Here is a 22,222-nt window from a genome sequence, read left to right as displayed (position 1 = left end):
ACAGGAGGGGTGGCCAAGAAAGTCGCATGAAAACTCCGACCCCCTAGAAAGAGAGACGGTATGGGTTGCGGAGCCGACCTCACGGCCGGGTCTTTGCTGTTTAGACGCCTGGGTTCCCGGATCCCAGACACGCGCACGGGCAGGAAGTTAGACCGGAGACAGAGAGTATAGACAGCCCTTCTGGATAGGGGCAGACGGGTGGGAGCTCCTAAGGGGTGCCCGGGCGGTGATCGGGAGGTCTCCAGCGGCCCGAACCAGGGTGAGGAAGAAGGTGGAGTCTGCGGAGGCCCCAGGCCGGAGCGCGGGCGGGTCGGGCCCAGCATCCCCCGCCGCCGGGGTCCGAGGGGGAGGGGCCGGCTGGAGGAGCGGGTGGGGGCGGGGTGGGGCGGGGCGGCGGGGGATGCGCCCCTGCGCGAGCCAGTGTCGCCTGCCCTCCTTCCGCACAGCCCGGGTTTCCGCTTCCCTCCGGGCGTGAGAAGAGAGGGGCCAGGCCGAGCCCCGGCCCTACCGCCGCCGCCGCCATGTGGCCCCCAGACCCCGACCCCGACCTGGACCCCGAGCCCGCCGGCGGCTCCCGTCCCGGCCCCGCGGTCCCCGGGCTCCGCGCCCTGCTGCCGGCGCGGGCTTTCCTCTGCTCTCTCAAAGGCCGCCTCCTGCTGGCCGAGTCGGTGAGTGCGGCGGGACCCTCGGCCGCCCCGCTGGGACTGCGCGGCTCCTTTCGGAGGAGGACGTCGGGGCGCGGGTGGGGTCCGGGGGCGGCCGCCGTGCTCCGATCCCCCCTCTCCACGCCGCCTCGGCCGACTTTTCTCGGGCGCCTGGCGAAGTTGGGTCGAGGTCCCCAAACTTTGGACGGCGGGGCGGGGCGCGAGCCCAGGCCATCCGCGGTGCTGTCCCCGCGAGTCCAGAGCCGGGGACCGTGGGAAGCGGGTGGGGCCCGGGGATGTGGGTCCTGCTGTGTGACCCGGACGACCCCGCCCTCTCTGGGCCCCGGGGACTCGGGCAACTCGGACCTCCAGGACTCCCGAGCCGCGGCGGGGTCCGCTTTCCTGCGCGCGGGTAGGGCGGGCCGGGGCCTCGACCTGCGGGGCCGAGCGGGCGGGGGGCCGTGCGGAGCGGGAGGGACCCCCCCACCCCCGGGACTGGGTGAGGCGGCCCCGCGGTGACTTCATCGCCCTCCTCCCCTCCGCAGCCGGGCTCCTTCCTACTCCGCGCTCGCCCCCCCCCCGGCCGGTGGGACTTCTTTGTCCTCTGGACACCGGAGGCGCCCGCACTGTCCGCCGTGGGGTAGGGGTGGCGCTGGGCCGCCGGGGATGGGGAGGGACAGGCCGGGCCGGAGGCAGGGGGAGGCGGGAGGAGAGAGCGGCGCACGGCGGCGGCCACTTGTTGCTTAGATCCCGGCGACTTGGCGCTTCCTGCCCTTGTCCCCGCTGTACAGATGAGAGCGCTCAGGCGCCTGATTTGACAGGTGGCTAAACTGAGGGGCCCAGTGAGAGCGGCCAGGAGAGTGGGGGCAGGAGGAAGGGGGATTCTGCTCCAGGACCTCTCCCTGGTCGCTCAGGGCAGAGGGCAGAAGGTGATCCTGCAGCCTCTCCCGCGGTCAGCCCAGAGGCCACCTGCCCAACGCCCAAGTGAGACACCAAGGCCACACTCCGAGCCCACACTCCCAGCCCCACCCTGGAGACCACTGGGAGCCACTTGAAGGGAGAAGCCTCGAATCCACCGTCCCCAGAGTGGCTTGAACACCCACCCCCCATCCCCACCCAGGACCACCTCATGGAGGGAGGCATATGTCCAGCAGGAGCATAGAGGCTACCCTGGGCCCAGCAGATGTCAAGAATCCAGGTCAGGGAGGATAAGGAAGGGTGAACGGTCAGCACTCAGGGTTCACAGGAGCCGCTGAGGGCACTCCTGCCTCCCTAGTCCCCTCACTGCCACCCCCAGGCCAAGCAAGTGCAGAGGCTGAGATGGACAGAAACAGAGAGAGGAAGTGGCCCCAGAAATCGCGGGATGAGAAAACAGGAATTGAGAGGGGAATCCCCAGAATTAGGCTTTGGGGCACAGGCATAGGAGACAGGAAGGGGAGGGCCAGGGCTGGGTCAGTCCCATGGAAGGCCTTCCTGGGAGGCCCTAGCAGCCTCCCAGCCCCTCTCTATACCTTAGTCTATCTTTCCAAAAGGGGCTCAGCTGCACCCAAGGCCATGTGCAGAGCAAATGGGGGTGCTCTGGGGACCCCCGGGATCCCTGCAGTTCATTTGTCTGAAGCAGCCACAGTGCTTCCTGTGGGGCATCTGGGTGTCCCCATGGGGCCTCCTGCACCCACTAGAAGCTACTCAGCCATGGACATGTTCAAACGCAGCCACAGTGACAGAAACCAGGGACAGATGGCCTCCCCAACACCCACAGGGCCAAGTTGCTTAAGAACTCTAGCTGGGCCGGGCATGGTGGCTCATGCCTGTAATCCCAACACTTTAGGAGGCTGAGGTGGGTGGATCACCTGAGGTCAGGAATTCGAGACCAGCCTGGTCAGCATGGTGAAACCCTGTCTCTACTAAAAATAAAAAAATTAGCTGGGTGTGGTGGCAGGCACCTGTAATCCCAGTTACTCGGGAAGGCTGAGGCAGGACAATCACTTGAACCCGGGAGGTGGAGGTTGCAGTGAACTGAGATCGTGCCACTGCACTCCAGCCTGGGAGACAGAGCAAGACTCCATCTCGGGGGCAGAGGTAAGATAACTCTATCTGGGGGGTTAGCCAGCCCTGGGTTCAAATTCTAGTAGCCTCTGATTAGCCAAGTGACAGAGTCTTCTCATCTGTAAAGTGGGGCTGTGCTCATGGGTGGATGTGAGAGTCAGAGGCACCAGGCACTGTGGAGCCCCAGGCTGGCCAACAGGTCGCCTTGGCCTGCTCTGCAGCACACCTGGGCTGCAGGACTGCCCAGGGCTCGACATCCTCCTGCATCAGCTCTTCCCACCTACAGAGTTGTGGGCAAGACCGCAGTGAACATTTTGATTCTTACAGTTCAAGTACAGCTGGCCCCACCTTTCACAGCTGGCCCTGTATGAATAAAGCAGCAAGGCCTGAGATGTCTGTGTCAACGCACTCTGTTAGATGTTCCTTTCTTATTATTATGAAAATTTGCAAATACATTAAAACGCTGAAAGATTTTTTTGCTTTATCTATCTGTCCATCAATCCATTTTATCTTTTAACACAAAATAAATTGCAGACATCAGGACATTTAAACTCTGAACACTTCAGCACACATATCATTAAGGTTCAAGATTTGTTTTTTGTTTTCAAGGTGAAACTTACATTCAGTGACGAGCGCACGTCTCTGGTGTTGGGTGTTACTTTTTGGAAACTGGTTCCTGCCTCGCTTTGATTTCCCTCCGCAGGGCACTGAGTGGAGTGGATGTGCTTGGGAGGCTGGGGCTTTCTGACTAGGTTCTGGTAGGGAGCTGGGGTGGGGTGAGGTGAGGACTCAGGGCCATGCCCAGGACTTGGAGGCAGCATAGGTGTGGGCCTGGGCCATGCTGGGGTTTTTTTTGTAGGGGTGGGTGCGGAGAGGGTCTCTCACTCCCTCACCCAGGATGGAGTGCAGTGGCCTGATCACAGCTCACTGCAGCCTCAACCTCCCTGGGCTCAGGTGATCCTCCCACCTCAGCCTCCTGAGTAGCTGGGATTTCAGGCACACACCACCACGCCTGGCTAATTTTTGTATGTTTTGCTGAGATGGGGTTTTGCCATGTTGCCCAAGCTGGGGTCAAATTTCTGGGCTCAAGCAATCCACCTGCCTCGGCCTCTCAAAGTGCAGGGATTACAGGTGTGAGCCACTGCGCTTGGCCTGGGATTCTAATCTGGCTCTGCCACTTCCCAGCTGCAGGACTGTGAGCAGCTGGCTTCCCCTGCTGGAGCCTCCTCTATTCTGACCACAGGGCCTGGCTCAGAGGAGCACTGGACAAGGAGCATGAAAAGGCTCTGACTTCACCTTAAACTCCTTCCCCGCAGGGTCTCTCATTCATCACTTTTATCTGCTATGTGGCATCCTCAGCATCTGCCTTCCTCACAGCGCCTCTGCTGGAGTTCCTGCTGGCCTTGTACTTCCTCTTTGCTGATGCCATGCAGCTGAATGACAAGTGGCAGGGCTTGTGCTGGCCCATGATGGTGAGGACAGGGGCCCCAGGAGGGAGGCGTGCCCTGCACCAAGTGGCCAGATGAGGAGTCCGGAGTCGTGCACTTGGGCCCTTATCCTTTCTCTAGTGTGCTGGAGTTTGCAGTTGGTTAGAACTGGACGGAGAGACCCAGCTTCAGATCATCCCAGCTCCACTACTCAGCAGCCCTGTGACCTGAAGTGGGCTGTGGTGCCTCTAGAGCAGGTCCGTGAGGCAGGGAACCCAGAGTGGGGTCTCTGGCCACCAGGTGGCGCCGGTGCTCCCCACCGGGCCTACAGGAATGAGCTGCCACTACAGCAATTCAAGCCATTTCCACGTGGGCAGGACAGGTTAACTGAGGACTTGCAGGGCTTACCCAGACCTCAGCCATCGGCAACCCTGACCTCGTTTTATCACCTGTGAGGGCCGAGACCCCAGTGGACTTCGCTGAATGAAATGTGTCCTAGAGAAAGGGCAGCAAAGGCTCGACTTGAACCCTTGTCTCTTGACTTCATATCTAGCATCCGCTGCCTCAGGAGGGCTGCACCCTCTGTGTCCCCATCTTAGGGACGGGTAAGCAGAAACTGCGATCCATAAATGGATCGGCCACAAGAGTGTGGCAAAGCCGAGGCCCAGAGCCAGATCTCCCCATTGGAGAGTGGAAGCGAGCAGGTGGGGGTGTTTCCAACTTCTGCTTCCACCGCGTCCAGGCTGCAGCCTGATCCACACAGTTTTTTGTCCAGACCCAGGATAGGGCAGTGTCAGCTGCTGGCAGGGCAGCAGAGGCACCTAGGGGGTGGAACAAGGGCCTAGGCATGTAGGTGGGGTCAGGACGGGGTAGGAGCCCTCAGGTGCTAGGCCTGGGGCTGGGAACCCGACCACACTACCAGGCCTCCTCCCCATGCTGTGCTCAGCTCCAGGGGCTCAGGGCAGCATGCCCCTCTCTCCCCAGGACTTCCTGCGCTGTGTCACCGCGGCCCTCATCTACTTTGCCATCTCCATCACGGCCGTCGCCAAGTACTCGGATGGGGCTTCCAAAGCCGCTGGGGTGAGCAGCCGCCCCACCCATCTGGAAACTGCAGATGCCCCTCTAGCTGCTCATTTAGGGTAGGACCTGGGGCAGAGCCTTTCCCTGCTGGGGCCCCCCTGGGGTCTCATGTGGGTCCCGATGATGATTCCAAAGTCCTCTCATTAGAGATTGACTCTACCCGGAGTTTTGAAAGGCTGTTTGTCAAACCAAGTTCACAGCTCATTTTCCCACTTCCATTACTCAGAGGGGTCTGTGCCTGTCACTCAGGCTCTTTGTCCAAGCAGGTCTGAAATGGGCAGCGAGGCTGGGGCAGCAGCCTCCCGGAGCAGGGAGTCAGCCCTGTGATATGTCCCATCCACCCTGTCCACAGGTGTTTGGCTTCTTTGCTACCATCGTGTTTGCAATTGATTTCTACCTGATTTTTAACGACGTGGCCAAATTCCTCAAACAAGGGGACTCTGCAGATGAGACCACAGCCCACAAGACAGAAGGTGAGCAGCTGCCCTGATCACCCCAGCAGTGCTGCAAAAGGGGCCTGCCCTCCCTTGGGGATGGGCGGCTAGTTTGAGGCTGGTGTGGGATCATTTCCTCTCTCCCCATGGCAGGAAGTGTTTTCACAGCCCATTCTCACCTACCCTCATGCAGCACTGATCCAAAGCCAGTCCCATTCCCCTAGTGCCCCCTCACCCCACCTTTCTAGGAAGGGCAAGCAGTGGGCACGGCTGAGCCTTGGGCCAGGTAGGCAAGTCTCCCTGGATGACCCCCCCGGGCAGCCAGTCCCTCTCAGGGCACCTGTCCACCTGGGATCCAGAGTGGCCACCCCCCAAACCCAGCCTCTCTGCTCTGCTGTCTTACCCATCCAGGCCTGTCCTGGGGTGCTCAGAGCCCAGAGAGGAGTCAGACCCAGAAACCGTGGCAAGGGACACATGATGTGTCCTGTACCAGGGGAGGGGCCAGATGGGGCAGCAATGACAACAGTAAAACAGGAGTCGATAGAGGGAGGGATACAGTAGCTGAAAGCAGGCCCACGCTGAGTGCCAGCCAGCCCGAGGCTCTGGAGGGGACGCTAGAGCTGGGTCCTGACGGATGGCAGTAGAGGAGTGTGCAGGCAGAAGAGACCAGGCTGGTGCAGGGAAGAAGGCTGAGAGCAGAGAGAGCAGGCGCTTCTGCCCGGGGAGATGCTTCTCTGGACCAGGCAGACGTGCCCCTGTGCTGGCAGTGCCTGTGGCTGGGCAGGCAGACAAGGGCAGCTCTGGAAGGGCCTGTAGGCCCCACCCTGTGGTTGGCATCTTCCCTAGGCAAGACCAATAGGTTAGGCTTAGGAGTCACTAGTTTCCTAACAGCCAGGTGCTGGGGCCACGGGGATTTGTGAATCCCAGAAACCGTCCTTCTGCTGAAAATGAATGCCATTAATCCCATCCCATCCCTTGGCAAATATTAGGTTAGAGCTCCCAGACGGTTTCCTCAGGGTCTGCAACCTGCTCCCAGTTGCCCGCAGCAAGTGATCCCAGACAACCAGCCCAGGGAACAATTAGTAAACGTCAGTGGAAACGGGTGTTTTGTTTTGTTTTTACTATTTGGAGAGCTTCACATATGTAACAATTATTTTGCTGTAAAATTATTCCTAACTTATATGTCAGAATTGAATATAGTGGCCAGGCACAGTGGCTCACGCCTGTATTCTCAGCACTTTGGGAGGCCGAGACGGGTGAATCACTTGAGGTCAGGAGTTTGAGACCAGCCTGGCCAACATGATGAAACCCCATCTCTACTAAAAATACAAAAATTAGCCAGGCATGGTGGCGCCCGCCTGTAATCCCAGCTATTTGGGAAGCTGAGGCAGGAGAATCACCTAATTTTGGGAGGCAGAGGTTGCAGTGACCTGAGATCACGACACTGCACTCCAGCCTGGGTGACAGGGCAAGACTCCACCTTGGGGGGAAAAAAATTGAATATAGCAAAACCCACAAAATCTGAGGAGTGCAGCCCAGGAACAGGAGTGAGGGACAGAGCTGGGGTTCAGGAACTAGGCTGCCCACGCCCCAGCCCTGAGCCCTGCCATGAGCCAGCGACAGCTCATAGGGACTGACTGGGGTTCTGAGAGACAGAGGCTGGCCAGGGAGGGGATGAGCATGAGGAAGTAGCAACCAGCACTGGGGCGGGGTGGGGGGTTAGTGACTCGTGCTTTTCCTTCTGGGGTGGAGGTTCCAGAAGGCTCTACAGAGCTCTGAGACAGAATTGGGATTTCAGGAACCCTCGAGGCACACCTCATAGGCAGGCCCTTACCATTATAAAATTGTTTCTGATTACAATATTAAACAAGGATTGGGGGAGGGGGATTGAAGATATAAAATGGCTAAAAAGAGGCTTGCTGATTTTCCAGTATATTTTAGTTTGGGGGACAAGAAAATAGCTGTCCTCACCTTGTCCTGCTGAACCTGGGGGTGGGGGTAGAGCTGGGATGCAGAGGTACAGCCCTGACCCACCCAGCTGAGAACAGCCCAGGGAGACTCCAGAGGGGCTGGGCCTGAGGAAGGGGCACCTGGGCTTCAGTCTTGGGGTGGAAACACCCCCACCTGCACCCGCACCCACACCCTGGAGGTGCAAGTGGCTTCTGTGGCCGGGCGCGGTGGCTCACGCCTGTTACCCCAGCACTTTGGGAGGCTGAGGCAGGTAGATCACCTGAGATCAGGAGTTCAAGACCAGCCTGGTGAAAGCCCATCTCTACTAAAATTACAAAAATTAGCCAGGTATGGTGGCACACGCTTATAATCCCAGCTACTTGGGAGGCTGAGGCAGGAGAATTGCTTGAACCCAGGAGGGCAGAAGTTGCAGTGAGTCGAGATCCCGCCATTGCACTCCAGCCTGGGTGATGAGCAAGACTCTGTCTTAAAAACAAAAAACAACAACAAAAAAAAAAAAAAGAGAGAGAGAGAGAAAGTGGCTGCTGCCTGTGGAGGGCCTCAGGCCCACGGCCTGCCCTGATGCCAGCGATCACTGGGAACGGTAAGGTCAGCTGCGGGAGGCCCGCATCCAGGCTCCTGCCAGCAACCCAGCTGTGCTTCCCCAGAGACCGTTCCCAGGCATCGCTGCCCTGAGCCTCCTGCCAAGCATCCTCTCTGCTTTCCTTTCAGAAGAGAATTCTGACTCGGACTCTGACTGAAGGCCTGGCGGGCGCCCTGGCAACCTGAGCCACACAGGCCTCCACCCCTGCGCCTCACAGGGGACGCTGGCGTTGGAAGGGAGGCCTGGACTTCTGAGTTGCAGAGGGGGCTGCGGATACAGCAGGCCCCCTACAGCCTCAGGTTCTGCCTGAGCCCAGCCTACCAGGCTTGCCCCTCAGCTCAGCACTGTTGACCATGCTGCGTGTGAGGGCATCTTGGGTATCCAACCCCTTCTCCCCATTTCTGTCCCACAGGCCTTCAGCCCTTTAACCTCTCTGCCAAAAACCAGCACAAGGAGACAAAGCAGAGCCTTGTCTGTATCTGGGCAGCAGGTGTTCCATGCTGCTAGGTGGCGGGGGTTGGGGGTCTTCTGTTTCACTAACAGGAACAAAGACAGAAACCGTGACAGGGCTGCCCCACCAGGCCCCGGTGGGTTTGTCTGCACTTGATGCCCCTGCCCGTGCCAGGCTCTTTGGTGACAATGACCCTTCCAAGAATCTTTGGTTCAAGGAGCACCAGTTCCCTCTTCTTTCTTGAAGCAGGGAGAAACTGACCTTTGCCTTGTCGCCCAGGAAGTGGGGCTTGGCACCCGTAACTGACACCTCCCACCCTTGGAAACCATGTCTTCTGGGGGTGAGATGACCATTCTGGGTCTAAGACTGTTTCAAAGAAGAGCTCATAGACTGACTGGTCCAGAAGACAAAGGGTACAACAGTGGCATCACAGTGACAGTGTCACGGGGAGCTGGGTGGGCCCAGCCAAACCTCCCTTCTCCCTAGAGCCCAGCCAGCAGGCAGGAGTTCCTGGACCCTCAGGACAGTGAACTTCCAGACCCCAGGGCAGGTCTATGGGCCACTGCGGGAGATGAGACCAGCCTTCTGTGTTCACCCAACGATTTATACTGTGTATCTGTCTTTGATGGAATTTTGTAACTTTTTATATTTTTTTATGCAAAAGCAGCTTCTTAAAAGATGGCATTTTCTGTGACTCTAGGCCTCACAAAAGAGCCAGAGTTCTGGACCCATGTTTGGAGCATTTGTAGCCTTATTCTCTTGCATGTGAATCTCTTACCCTGAAAAAAAGCCATAATGAATTAAGCCAGACTGACCACTTGCTTGGAGTGTGTGTTTGAAAAAACCAGAGCAATACTGTTGGGTATTGTGTCAGGCTTCATTACAAACTGGTAATGCCAATGTGGATCCTGACAGCTTTCAGTTTTAGCAAAAATACACATGAAATCTGACTACCATTTAATCCTTTATTTCAGTGGTCCCTAACCTTTTTGGCACCAGGGACAAGTTTCGTGGAAGACAATTTTTCCATGGACTGGGGGTTGGGGGGTGGGTTGGAGTGAGGGTGGGAGGGGATGGTTTCAGGATGAAACTGTTCTATCTCAGATCATCAGGCATTAGATTCTCATAAGGAGCACCTGTGTGCTAGATCCGTAGCATGCACAGTTTACAATAGGATTTGCGTTCCTATGAGAACCTAATCCCACTGCCAATCTGACAGGAGGCGGAGCTCAGGCGGTAATGCTGTTGCTTGCCACTCACCTCCTGCTGTGCAGCCTGGCTCCTAACAGGTCCCATGGTACCAGTCCACTGCCCAGGGGATGGGGACCCCTGCTCTAGTTCTCACACTACCCTGTTTTACAAACAAAGAAACTGAGACAAAGGTCGGGTAACTGGCCCAGGGCCCTCTCACTTACACATCAGGATAGTGTCTCACGGCACCCTCAGGCAGCCGGAACCCTGGGGCTCTCCTGGTTTGGAAGCTGGTTGCATAACAGCCCAGAGAACTGCAGCCCTGGAGGACCCGGGTCCGCATTCTTATCCAGGCTGATGGGAAAAGACAAGACATTCCACCCAAACTGTCACACACCACATGTACTGAAAATGCGTAAGAAAGCTGGGTGTGCAGGAGTGGAGAGGCCCCTGGTGGAATTTACATTCCACCTTGTAAGCCCTGGCAAAGCGGCAAAGCTGGTGTCACAGAAGCCTTGTTCCACCCTGAGGATCGTGGCTCTGTTCAACCTCCACACAGCAGCCCTGTTTCAGGAACTGGATCCGTAACCTTTAAGGGGCAGAGGAGGCCAGTCAGAGTGAGGAGAGACAACGACATCCTTACACGTCCATTTATTAAACAAGAGTTCCTTCATGACAATTTAATACAATAGTTATTAACGATTAGTGTTGAGAAAATTATCTCCCTCTACATACAAAAATACAGATTTGAACACTATGAAAAAGATCAAGACAAGTACCATGAAAAATTGGTCCTTCAAATGAAAGGTGGAAAATTGAGCGCAATGTGAGGCTTTGCCTGCTGTCGGGGACAAATCAATAGCAGCAAAGCTTTGGGGCCCCGACCCACTCCAGACATACAGACTTGAACCCGAAAGCCAGGCCAGCCAGGGGGCGCCCACCCAGGGCTTCCACGTCAGCTGAAAAACCAAACATATAAACCTAAGTTTGCCCAATGGGCATCGCCTCAGAAAGCCCACAGTTGTGTCTTTAAACTGCCGAAATGAAAGAGACTTGACAAGTAAAATGTGATCGTTGTTAACATTGCCCCCCCAAAAGTGCCACCAGGTGAAGTACCACGGAGAAATCATATTGGAAAGTTACTACTTAGCCATCTGACTTGACTTCCTTGGTTATCAAATAATTACATATTCTGACCCTTCAGAAGGACACCAAAAGCTACAATTTTATGTTTCAATCCATCCGTACCTTCATTTGCAATGGCTCAGCTAGTTTACTCAAGGGTTTTGGAACCAGACATAACTCACGTCCTGCAGGAAGGAGAGGCAAAAGGAGCCGGTAAAGAGTATGTGTCTGTGTCTTGGTGTCATCTAGCTCCTCACAGCAAACAGCCTGTTTTGTTCAGGCCTGAAGCCTGGGAAAGGCCGCCGAGCCTAGCCAGAGCATCCACAACGAACCAATCTGAGATCCGAGTGGAAGGTGAGAGCCCCAGAGCCGGGTGAGGTCCCCCGGGAAGCTTCCCACTCTGCAGCGGCAGCGAGGCCATGCCTCTGCAGGACGCCCGCACTGATTCTGGAAGGGGCCGGGGCCAGAGAATACGCTTGGGCTCAGTTCACCAGCCCAAACCACAGGAGAAGGAACTGGACACCGTCCTCTCACCATTTTACACCCAAAGACAGGAGGTCAGGGCTCTGATGCTACTCTTTTGTTTGTAAAATATGGAACCACTTTCTTTGTACTGTTTGAGGTGAGCAGTGGCTCCAAACTGACCAAGTGGTTAAAAAATGCCAAATGCAATTATACTGACTTATAATTATTTCATAGAAATATACTCTTACTCTCAGACTATTTAAATAAGCAGAAACAAGATGTGGGAGAAGCAGCAGCAGAGAGGAAAGAGGAATAGCCAGGGAATTTTTTTGTTGTTTTTTTTCTTCTTTAAAATACATATGAAGTGTAAAGAGAAAATGGCCAAAACCTCAAAACTACCATTGTTGAAAACAATATTAAAAGGACACAATCTAAAATCATGCTACAAAAATAGTGTTATCTTGTTTAACTAAATGTACATCTTTTTTTCCAATTCCATGATTGACAAGAGTGCTTATGCGACGCATGGAAGGCACCAGAGGTGAAGTGATTATTTGCCTTAAAATATACAAAGAATTGCCTACTTTGAAAAAAAAAATAGTCATACTTGTAAATAAATAGTTTAGTGTTTCTGCCATGGGTTCCTGAACCCCTACAAATTTCAACATATACAAATAGTTTCAATTCCTACCATTCTCTTAGAGGGAACCACGCCAAACAAAATCAAGTTAGGAACAGCACTGATTTTATCCAAGTAGGTCAATTTGAGGCAAGATTCAAAAACTCATTTTAAAATGGGTTACAGAATGAAAGAGTTGGGAACAGGCAGCCCCCTTTGGGCCTGGGCCAGCCTACGAGTCCATCCCAGGTGTCCTGCCCTCACATCTGCCAGCCCTCGGGCCGGCCAAGTCTCCCTTCAAACCCTGAGTATTTGCCTTCCTCACTTCTGCAAAGAGGGGAGCAGAGTCTTGAAACTTGCAAAATCGATTCTGGAAAAAGCAGGCAAGCAAAGCAGGGCCTGTTGGGGGGAAGCAGCGTGAGTCAGGCCTCACCCTGGTGCAAGGGCACCAGGTCTCCCTCCTCTCCCCTTGTCTCCTCACCATCCCTACGCATGACTGACTTTCCTGATAAAAATGGGATACTTCCTACTGGGTGTCAGCACTGTCATCCTAAGGCAACTCAGACTTGATAGTTTTAGACTATGATCAAATCTCACACAAACCATTATCAGAATCTTGTTTCACACCATCTCTCTTTTCAGGCAGTTATGAAAAGAAACTCTGACCTGGCCCTAAATCCCATCAGCAAAGCTGACTAAGGTGGTCTGAGATATGTTCTTATTCCTAAACTCAAACTTTAAAAGTTCCAATAGCTCCCTGGGGTCCAAGCCAAAGGCTCCCTGGCCTTTGTGTATTATGTATCCCAAAGAAAACACGCCACCCCAGGTGTCTAGATGGCAAGTCACCCGAATTAAAGCCTCAGCATAAAAAAAGAAACATAGACAACAAACTTACCCTATGAAATAGATAACACCATTCAAGGACCCATCATCTGAACTTTTCTAGGCAAGTTGCCAGTGATTCAAACTCAGCGGGTTTGTGGGTGATTTTTTCCTTACTGTTAACGTTTGTGGAGTAGGAAAAACTAGAAAGGAAAAAAAGAATCCCAAAGGTTGAAAAACTGTATCCAAACGGAAAAAGAATACATTCCAGACAAAAGAAGGGAAAATACAATAGGACCCACTCCACTTCAAGCTGAAGAATGTACAAATGCTACTCACTTGCATGAAGAATTAAACAGAATATTCACTTTCAGAAGAAAATTTTTCTAGACCTAACAGATATTGACGGTATTTTCTCTCACAGTTTCTAAATAAAAGAAACATAAAAGGTCAAATATTTTAAATTACTCTCAACCAGACAGTTCTTGTGATTTGAATGATATCTGCTGAGAAGAGAAGAAACACAAGATTCTATAAAGCGCCAGGGAAGTTTACAAAGCTGAAAGCTGAGGGTGTCAGGCCTGCATCCTGTCTGAGACGGCAGCCAAGCCAGCTTCAGAGTCACCTGCTGGACCCACATGTTCCTGAGCCAGATGCCAGGAGCTCACCCACAGCACGGGGAAGACTTGTCCCCAGCATCCCACTCTTGCCCTCAAGCTCACTGTGGAACACAAGACAGCTTTCAAAGACAAGAGGACAGGAAGGCAGTTAACCAAGTACACGTTTCCAAGACAGCCTGAGCTGTCTAGTGCTGATAGCAGACACATGGGGCGTTCCAGGCCACTGCTTCCTCCCTCATCTCCCAGACCTGGCCGTGTGTGGACCTCACCAGCCTACCAAGCTGTTGGGCCTGGACATGGGTGCTGATAAAATAAGACAAACCTGGAAAAAACCCTGGATTCTGCAACTTCACTAGGAAATAACAAGGCACCTAGAGACTTCACAAGCTAATAATGGCGGTCCCTGGAGCAGGAAGCAACTTGTTATTCTGCTCAAGAGAATCCAACAGCAGCTCTTGGCCTAGAAACCTTTTTCCCCTTTCTGATACCTGTTTAACGTCATTATTTCTCTGTAAACAAGATCTGGAGAAAACGACAGTCAGGAAGTGGCACAAAGACTTCATGATTGTTTTGTTTTGAACACAGATGAGACAATAGGAACCCTTAAATCATCACTGCCTTGCAGAATCACTAAATTGTTCAGGTGTCTCCATGCTCTATTTATCTCCTAGGTGCTCAGACCAACCCACAGAAAATCTGGCACAGAGAGGGATTAGACCTCAGTCCACCTCTCAGAGCACATGGATGGGTGAGGGGTTTCTCATGTGAATCTACAAGAAAAGGTACGCCTGGGCCACACGCAGGACATGACACACACTAGGGTTGTTCAGGGCTCATTCACTGCAAGCAAGAATTCACGTACATGAGTGCACAAAGGTGTTGCAGCTTGGTCTCCTCAGGCTTAACCCAAGGCTGACTCACTAGGACAGCTTCCAAGATACCACAGATGAAACTGCAAACTTGAAGAGAGTCAAAATGTTTTCAACTGAGTCACGAAGCTCTCCCAGAAGCACCTGACATAGGGTGGAGGTCAGACACATTCCCTGGCTGCCCACAGGCATGAGCCTTCCTGCCAGGGGACAGTAATAGGGCCCAAAGGGCTGGGGGTGCCGCCGGCTTCCCAGGGCCAAGCCCTCAGAGCTGGGCCGGCCCTGCTCATGCTGGCTTCAGCTCACGTTGCCAAGGAAGATGTGTATTGGGGCTGTGCAGGCTGCCACATTCTTGCTTTTTCTGTAGACAAAAGTCACCTCCCTCGGATGGCTGTTTACTTCAAATCAAACTGCTCTGACGAGATTTTAATCTGTAACTGCGTCTGCTCTTCCCAGCTTTATGTGGGGCCAACAAGTATCTCCAGCCTTTCGTGACTGTAACCCCTCTTTAAGACAGGGAAAACATATTTCCCTCCCATGCCTTCAGCAGTGTGAAAGAAGGATATCAAAGAGAATCAGAGGGAAAAAATACCAAATCCACCCAATTAGTGCCAAAATAAACCTTCTCTGAGGACGTCAGTGTTTGCATCCATCTAAAACCACCAGAGGTTCCACCAAATGCTTGAGGGTTTCAGCTGTACAGTGTCCAGGAAAAAATCCAAATGCACACAGCAACTGCAGTTTCTTCAAGTTTTGCTTTAAATGTGAAAACCAATATCGTCCCACCAGAACACTGAGAAAAACTAAGGTCGCTCAGCCTTCAAATGCCCCAAACCAAACTGATACTGGTCCCTATTGAAACTATTAAATGCAAAAACGCTTCCTTCAATTTGCCAAGAGGTCATTTTAAGGCCCCCAGATATAGATTGTCTTCTGTTTGCATACAGAGGCAATATAAGAAAAATATAGGCGTCTTCACATTCACTGTGGACAACCCTATTCCCTCTAGAACTTTCATCACCATGTGGTCTATACATGATGAGATGTGCAACCACACATTACATCAACTAGAAAGTGTCCATGGCACCACTTCCGGTTCTAGTGGGAGTTAATTAAATACAAGGAGAACATTTACAAAACCACCGAGGAGCCTCATGGCACAAAGGATATTAAATAGTTACAGGGACATAAATAATTCTGAAGAGTCTATCACAAAGATGCAAATTAACTCCTAAGTCACTCTCTGGCGTGTCATCCTTTTTGGTCATTCATCTGCATTTAGTTTCAGTGACTTCAGAACTATTTCTTGCAGCTGACAACATATCCTCAGGAGGCCGACCACCTGCCCCTCCTTTCACCAGATGATCAAGCGGTTTTACTGAAGTGACCTGGGAAAACTTGGGCAACAAGCCCACCTGAATGATGCTCTCGTTTTCAATCTCACTTCAAAGGTGGCCTTTTTTGGGGGCCAAGTAACATGATTCCCAGCAGGAGATTTCTGATAAAGCTCAGGGTGGTCCTTCCAAGTGGGCCCCATTTAATGCAAGGCTGAGCCTTTGTGGCCCTATTTTAAAAGGAACTCTCTAAGGCAGGTAAGCCCAATTTTGACTTTGCAAACACACTCAACAGACCTGCCAGGCAGCACACCCAGCTGTGAGCTGGCCTGGCTGCCCTCTCTGTGGGAGCACAGGCTAGCAGGTCAGTCCCTGAGGCAGACATGGTGCTCAGCCACATAGCCTGGGCCACTGCTCCGAACTCAGATCGTACTGAAGGTGTTCGTGCAGGGAGCTAACCCCAACTCCGACCCCCAGCCCAGCAGTGTTGCCTGATCAACACTGTGAGATCAGATGCTGTCCTTTTCTGGGGAATGAGACGCCACATGTGCATAAGGGGACGCTTTCTTGCACAGACCCCCCGCCGCCCCCTCGGAGTTATTTATTACACAGTACGCTGCTAAAGCTGTCAACATTTGTCAGCACTTGATCTTGGGGATTTCTCCACATTACTGCAAAATCTTCCTGCCACAATAAGTGCTTTTTGGTGAGGGCTAAACACAAAATGTTAGAGCTAAAGTGAGGTTTGTAAACATTAAAAACAGTTCAAAGAGGGAAAACCTGACAAACTAAAACAACTTTTTTCCATAAAAGATATAATTAATCTCTAATTTTTTTAAAAAACTACTGCATCATGGGGACTCACTGAACTCATTCACCACATACAATAATCTTCACTTTATCAAGAATCAATCAGAAACCTTAAGTAGCTAGGATTTTTCCCCCCAACAACTCCCAAAAATGATGTCTATAGTTATGACACTGAGGCGCCCAAAGCGACAATTAGTGCCTTCTGAAACATGGGTGGAAGGGTGTGTTCTGGTGCAAATTCAAGTATTTTCAAATCCTAGACGAGTCTGCTCAGAATCATTTTAGAACTCTTTGCAGGCATTTAGAAAATTAGCACACATCCCTAAAATAGAGGGGTGTGTGTGTGCGTGTGTGTGCGCGCATGTATGCATGCTGTTTTTTAACTCAAACACATACCTCCCACCTGCGGTTCATGAAGCCAGCAAATGGGCAAGTGCCGTGGCCGGTGGAATAGGTTTGTTTCTTTCATGGCTTTTACCTGAGAAGGTAAAATGACTGAAAATCTGCAATTCAGCCTCAAAGTATTTAGGGTAGGCAGGAAACTGGAAAACAAGATAGTCCCCATAACAAGATGGTCCCCATATTCCTGGAGAAGAATCTGGGGTTCAGGAAGGTGATTCATTTGAGGAAGAATCAAGTGATTTCTCAGCAGAGTAGGAAACAAAAGGTCACCCTTCCTTGAGTCAGAGGTCCCTGGGAGCCATCCTCACAGGACATCAGCTTTCCCCAGCCCTGTGGCCTTTGGGCTGGTGCTGGCTGCCTGGGGGCCCTGGCACGGAAGACGAGGAGTAGGCTGGATCCCAGCACACAGACTCAACACTGACTTGGAGCAGGTGGTGCCTAAGGCTGCCTGAGAACCACTGCCGACTGACCGTTCCAATGCTGTCCCTTCATTCCTTCATATTTCCCCCCTCTTAGCAGCCCCATTTAATCCAAAGTCTTGTTACAAATACACATGACAAGGTGGCTCAGAGTCAAAGTAAGCCTGTGCTTCAGGGCAGGTAAGACCTCAAGTGGACCTGGGCAGTGACGCCGGCTGCTCCACAGCCCCAAACGCCGAGGAACGTGGGCCTCCCGACTCCACCGCGGACCCGCCCACTGGGCCACTCGGGAATTCCTTTCCCAAAATGAACTTTTACCAAAGAGGACAAAATTCAACTGAATCACATGGAAATCTGACACGACAAAGGAAAGAAAACTTGACTGAGAGACAGGCACGAGGACGGGAGGGAGGAGGATCCAGGCAGGTCCTCACGTGTCCAGGCGCTGGATCTCCGGGCGACTGTCCACATCCCTGGACTCTGTGCGGGCTCGGATGTAGTCATTGGTGCTTTGCTGGCGGACGCTGACTCTCCATTTCTGCACTGCCAGGAATGTGTTCACTGCATATACCGCAGTCGCCAAGAAGCCAAATATCTAAAAACACACCAGCACAGTTAGTCCTCGGGCACATGGCCTAGCCCCTCAAGGCTTCCGTGGTGACCCAAGCCACATGCAGCCCCTTCCTGCTCTGCCAACTGATCATTACAACCCTGTGCCTTCATTCCTTGATCTTTTCCCCCTCTCAGCAGCCCCATTTGATCTAAAGTCTTGTTTCAAATATATATGACAGGGTGGCTCAGAGTCAAAGGGAAGCCTGTGCCCAGCCCTGCTGGATGTGTGGCTGTCACACCACGGCTGAGTCTCTAGTCATGTGAGACACAGAAAATCTTGCCTGACCTAAAGACAGCCTAAGGTTTCCTTTGAAGTATTTTGGACCTATAAGAAAATAAATCACAGAAGTACCCCTTTTACTGCACCTTCAGGGCCTCTGGTCCCAGATGAGAAAATATAGTGCAGACAAAATGTAACATAGACAGAAAATCAGGGTTTCGTATGTGGGTCCCAAATCAAGCCACACGGCCAATGTTCCACATCACAGCCCCCATCCCACACCTGCCTCTCATGGGGCAGCTCCAAGTAAGCAGCTCCAGAGTGAGAAGCACAGAGTTTTAATTATTAAGACTGACAAATCTCCTGAGTGGCACCTGGGAGAGCAGCTAGTTTAATCATTTATAAACCTTTTAATCCCCCCATTACAAAAAGGATACCTGTTCCTCATAAACTGAGAACAATACAGAAATGCAGGGCATGGAGAAGGGAAGTCCTACATCATCTGGTTCCCACCTGCCGTGGCATTTCCACCTTGAAATGTCATGTGACTGCTAAACGGTGTCATGACTGCATTCAAGAACCCTCCCTTTCCCAGGCAGGTAAGGCTCTTAAACAACATCACTGACAGACATTAAGGACTGTGTTGGAAACAAACCAAAGCAGGGGTTCTTGTATCTGTATCATCCAGAGGGTTAATTCAAATACATTTCTGACTCAGTAGCTCTGGAGCGGAGCCTAAGGATGTCTAACAGACGCCAAGGCTGCTGTTCTGGGGCCCATACTTTGAGAACCACAGCACTAAAGGGACACTGGGACCCCCACTGGCCCAGTAACATCATCTTTAGCAAAGGAAAAGCCACAGGAGGGGTAGCAGGACACATGCCAGGGACAGGTGAGCAGGTCACAGGAGGTGCCCAGATCAGCCTGCTTTAACCATTTGAGTTTGCTTACCACGGCAGCAATTTCTGCTCCGGCTCTATGGTTTAAAGCAGCCAGTACGACTGAAGCAATAAAGAAAAGGAAAGTGCTGAGTCCAGTGTTGACCAAATCCTAAAGAGAGAGACAAAATAAACCAAGTGAAAAGAACCATTCCATCTTTGCTCTAAAAGCAACTGAAGAACTTTCAAAATAAGACCCACGATACCCAACCTCCCTAGTGGCTCCATATTTCAGTCTCAATGTCACAGGGTTACTGGTCACACAAAAGAAGGCAAAGTTAACAGTTTATGACACTACTTGATAAATCACCACCACAAAATCTACATTTTCACCAACCCCACTACCCTTTCTGAAGAAATAGTAACCAAAATTGCTAACAGTAATTACCATTTAGAGGTCTGGTGCCATCTTTTAAAAACCACACTCAAATCATCTTGCTATGGACAAAGCTCCCCAAGGGTACAAATGTACTAAAACTGGTGAAATCCCTCCAGCATTCCCCGCACTCACATGTGACATTCAAAACAAACTTTCACACATAGAGAGCACACGTAGCCAGACTTCACACTCTTTCTCAAGCAGTCTTTCAAGCCTCTATGTCACTAAAGCCTGGGGAATTTTCTCCTAAGCTTCTTGCATAGCACGCATCCACCGTTTCACAGATTTAACTCGTCTTATTTGTAGAAGGGAACATAGCAGGGTAATGAAAGGTCACAGCCTGAGCAGGGTCCAAACCACCCATATGACTTTGGACAAGCTACTTTGTTTCTGTGCTTTACATGAGAATATACCCCTTCCTCCCAGAGTTGTTGAAGGAATTAAATGGAACCATACAGGTGAAGAGCCCAGCATGGTGCCTGGCCCACAGCTACGGTCGCCTACACATTTACTGTCACTTCTGTTATTACTACTTTGGCATGAGGTCCCCCAGTAGCCTGGGTCATACCAGAGTACCTCTAAAACCTCCATAGGAAAAAAATTCAGGAAAAAGCCCAAACTGCCTGAGTGCCAGGCTGATTACACTATCCACACCTGATGGGTCCTCTGGTCTGGCCTGGCTCCAAGGTCGATTTCCTCTTTTTGAAGATGTAAAGATGGCTGGTGTGGTGGCTCACACCTGTAATCCCAGCACTTTGGGAGGCTGAGGTGGATGGATCACTTGAGGTCAGGTGTTCAAGACCAGCCTGGTCAACATGGTGAAGCCCCATCTCTACTAAAAAATACAAAAATTAGCTGGGCATGATGGCGCATGCCTGTAATCCCAGCTACTTGGGCAGCTAAAGCATGAGAATCACTTGAACCTGGGAGGCAGAGCTAAGATCGTGCCACTCCACTCCAGCCTGGGTGACAGAGCAAGACTCTGTCTCAATAAAATAATAAAATAAGATGTAAAGAGACAATGCTGGCATGATAACAGTGCTGAGCCTTGCAGCAGACACCCAACCTGCTCCTGGCTCATGGAAAGCTCTGCTCAGATGCATCTGCCAGCAGGATGGGTTTCAGCTATGACCTGCGTAAGCCAGGGCAAATTTTTCACAAATTCAAACCAGGAAGCGTTTAGTTACACTCAGCTCTGGGTAAGAGGCTGTAGGGGTAAAAAGAGAATATAAAATATACTTCCCAAAGCAAAGACTATTCAGAAACGAGGGGAATATACAATACACTGTGAGGTCAAACATCAAATAAAACAGTATCGACATTAACAGTGACTATATAAAAACAGAGATGCAGCAACGGGCTAGAAAACAAACAGGCCAGGCACTTTGGGAGGCTGAGGCAGGTGAATCACCTGAGGTTGGGAGTTCAAGACCAGCTTGGCCAACATGGAAAAACCCCGTCTCTACTAAAAATACAAAATTAGCCGGGTGTAGTGGCACATGCCTGTAATCCCAGCTACTTGGGAGGCTGAGCCAGGAGAATCGCTGGAACCTGGGAGGCAGAGGTTGTGGGGAGCCGAGACTGTGCCATTGCACTCCAGCCTGGGCAACAAAAGCAAAACTCCGTCTCAAAAAAAAAAAAAGAAAAAGAAAAAAAGAAAACAGTCAAAAATTTTAAAGTTGTAGGAGTATCAGTAGTTTTAAATTTGCTTTAGTAATGATCATTAACAATAGTGAGTGGAGAATGAGATGATGAATGGGATCAGTGAATACAGGGAAAAAATATTTCAAAAAGCTATTTTAAAAAGATAAAAAATAATCTTTCAACATGATCTGAGGCTAAGGGACCAGATTAAACCAGAGGAAAAAAACGCCAGCAACTACTAATAAGAGCATAACATATCTGCCTCCTCAAATCCCACTGAATCATATTTAAATACTGAAGCACTTGCTTAAAAGATGAATCTAAATATAATTGAGCTTCTAGGGCTGTGCTGTCCAATAGGGCAAACACTAGCCATGTGTGACGAAAGTTAAACTAATTCATATAAGATAAAAAATTTCGCTCTTCAATCACACTAGCCACAATTCGAGTGCTCAGTAGCCAGGTGTGACAAGTGGTCGCCTCAAGGGCAGAGCAGATCAGAAAACATTTCAATTGTCAGAGCAGCTGCTGTGGCACCACACTGCCCTGAGATCAATGACTAGGTCACAGAGAAGATGGGGAAAGAAGGACATGTGAAACACTACCATGAGGGTGCACACGGCCAACTCAACTGCAGGACCTTCTACAGGATAAATGACCCAGTTTTTCTAACAAGTCAACAGAATAAAAAGAGAAAGGGGGGCCAGGCACAGTGGCTCACGCCTATAATCCCAGCACTTTGGGAGGCCGAGGTGGGCGGATCACCTGAGGTCAGGAGATCGAGACCAGCCTGGCAAACATGGTGAAACCCCGTCTCTACTAAAAATACAAAAATTAGTTGGACCCTGTCTCTACTAAAAACACAAAATTAGCCATGGCCAGGTGTGGTGGCTCACATCTGTAATCCCAGCACTTTGGGAAGCCGAGGTGGGTGGACGGCCTGAGCTAAGGAGTTCAAGACCACCCTAGGCAACATGGCAAAACCCCATCTCTACTAAAACACAAAAAATTAGCCAGGCACAGTGGCATGCACCTGTAGTCCCAGTTACTTGGCAGGCTGAGGCAAGAGAATCGCTAGAGGCCGAGGCAGAGGTTGCAATGAGCTAAGATCTCACCA

The 22,222-nt window shown here is 51.5% G+C and overlaps 2 protein-coding genes across 3 annotated transcripts in view; one reads left to right on the top strand and one right to left on the bottom strand.

Annotated features, from left to right (window-relative positions):
- The first annotated feature begins 211 nt into the window (after positions 1 to 211).
- CMTM3 (CKLF like MARVEL transmembrane domain containing 3) lies at positions 212 to 9,586 on the top strand. Its single transcript, XM_030795819.1, has 6 exons — positions 212 to 259; positions 447 to 668; positions 4,007 to 4,162; positions 5,102 to 5,197; positions 5,550 to 5,670; positions 8,314 to 9,586. Exons 2-6 carry the CDS (start codon positions 522 to 524, stop codon positions 8,340 to 8,342), a joined length of 549 nt encoding a protein of 182 aa, XP_030651679.1. The 5' UTR covers positions 212 to 259; positions 447 to 521; the 3' UTR covers positions 8,343 to 9,586.
- Positions 9,587 to 10,463: 877 nt separating this feature from the next.
- Positions 10,464 to 22,222, bottom strand: part of CMTM4 (CKLF like MARVEL transmembrane domain containing 4) — an 83,470-nt gene continuing 71,711 nt past the window's right edge. For both annotated transcript variants that reach the window (XM_030795793.1, XM_030795798.1), the window contains exons 3-4: positions 19,096 to 19,194; positions 10,464 to 17,907 (exon numbers count right to left, since the gene is read on the bottom strand). In XM_030795793.1, the coding sequence (XP_030651653.1) occupies positions 17,743 to 17,907; positions 19,096 to 19,194 (264 nt within the window). In that variant the 3' untranslated portion in view covers positions 10,464 to 17,742. The remainder of the gene's footprint in view (positions 17,908 to 19,095; positions 19,195 to 22,222) is intronic.

Source organism: Nomascus leucogenys, chromosome 2 (assembly GCF_006542625.1).
Source record: "Nomascus leucogenys isolate Asia chromosome 2, Asia_NLE_v1, whole genome shotgun sequence".
In the NCBI taxonomy this organism is placed as follows: domain Eukaryota; kingdom Metazoa; phylum Chordata; class Mammalia; order Primates; family Hylobatidae; genus Nomascus; species Nomascus leucogenys.
This window is presented reverse-complemented; position numbering and strand designations above follow the sequence as displayed.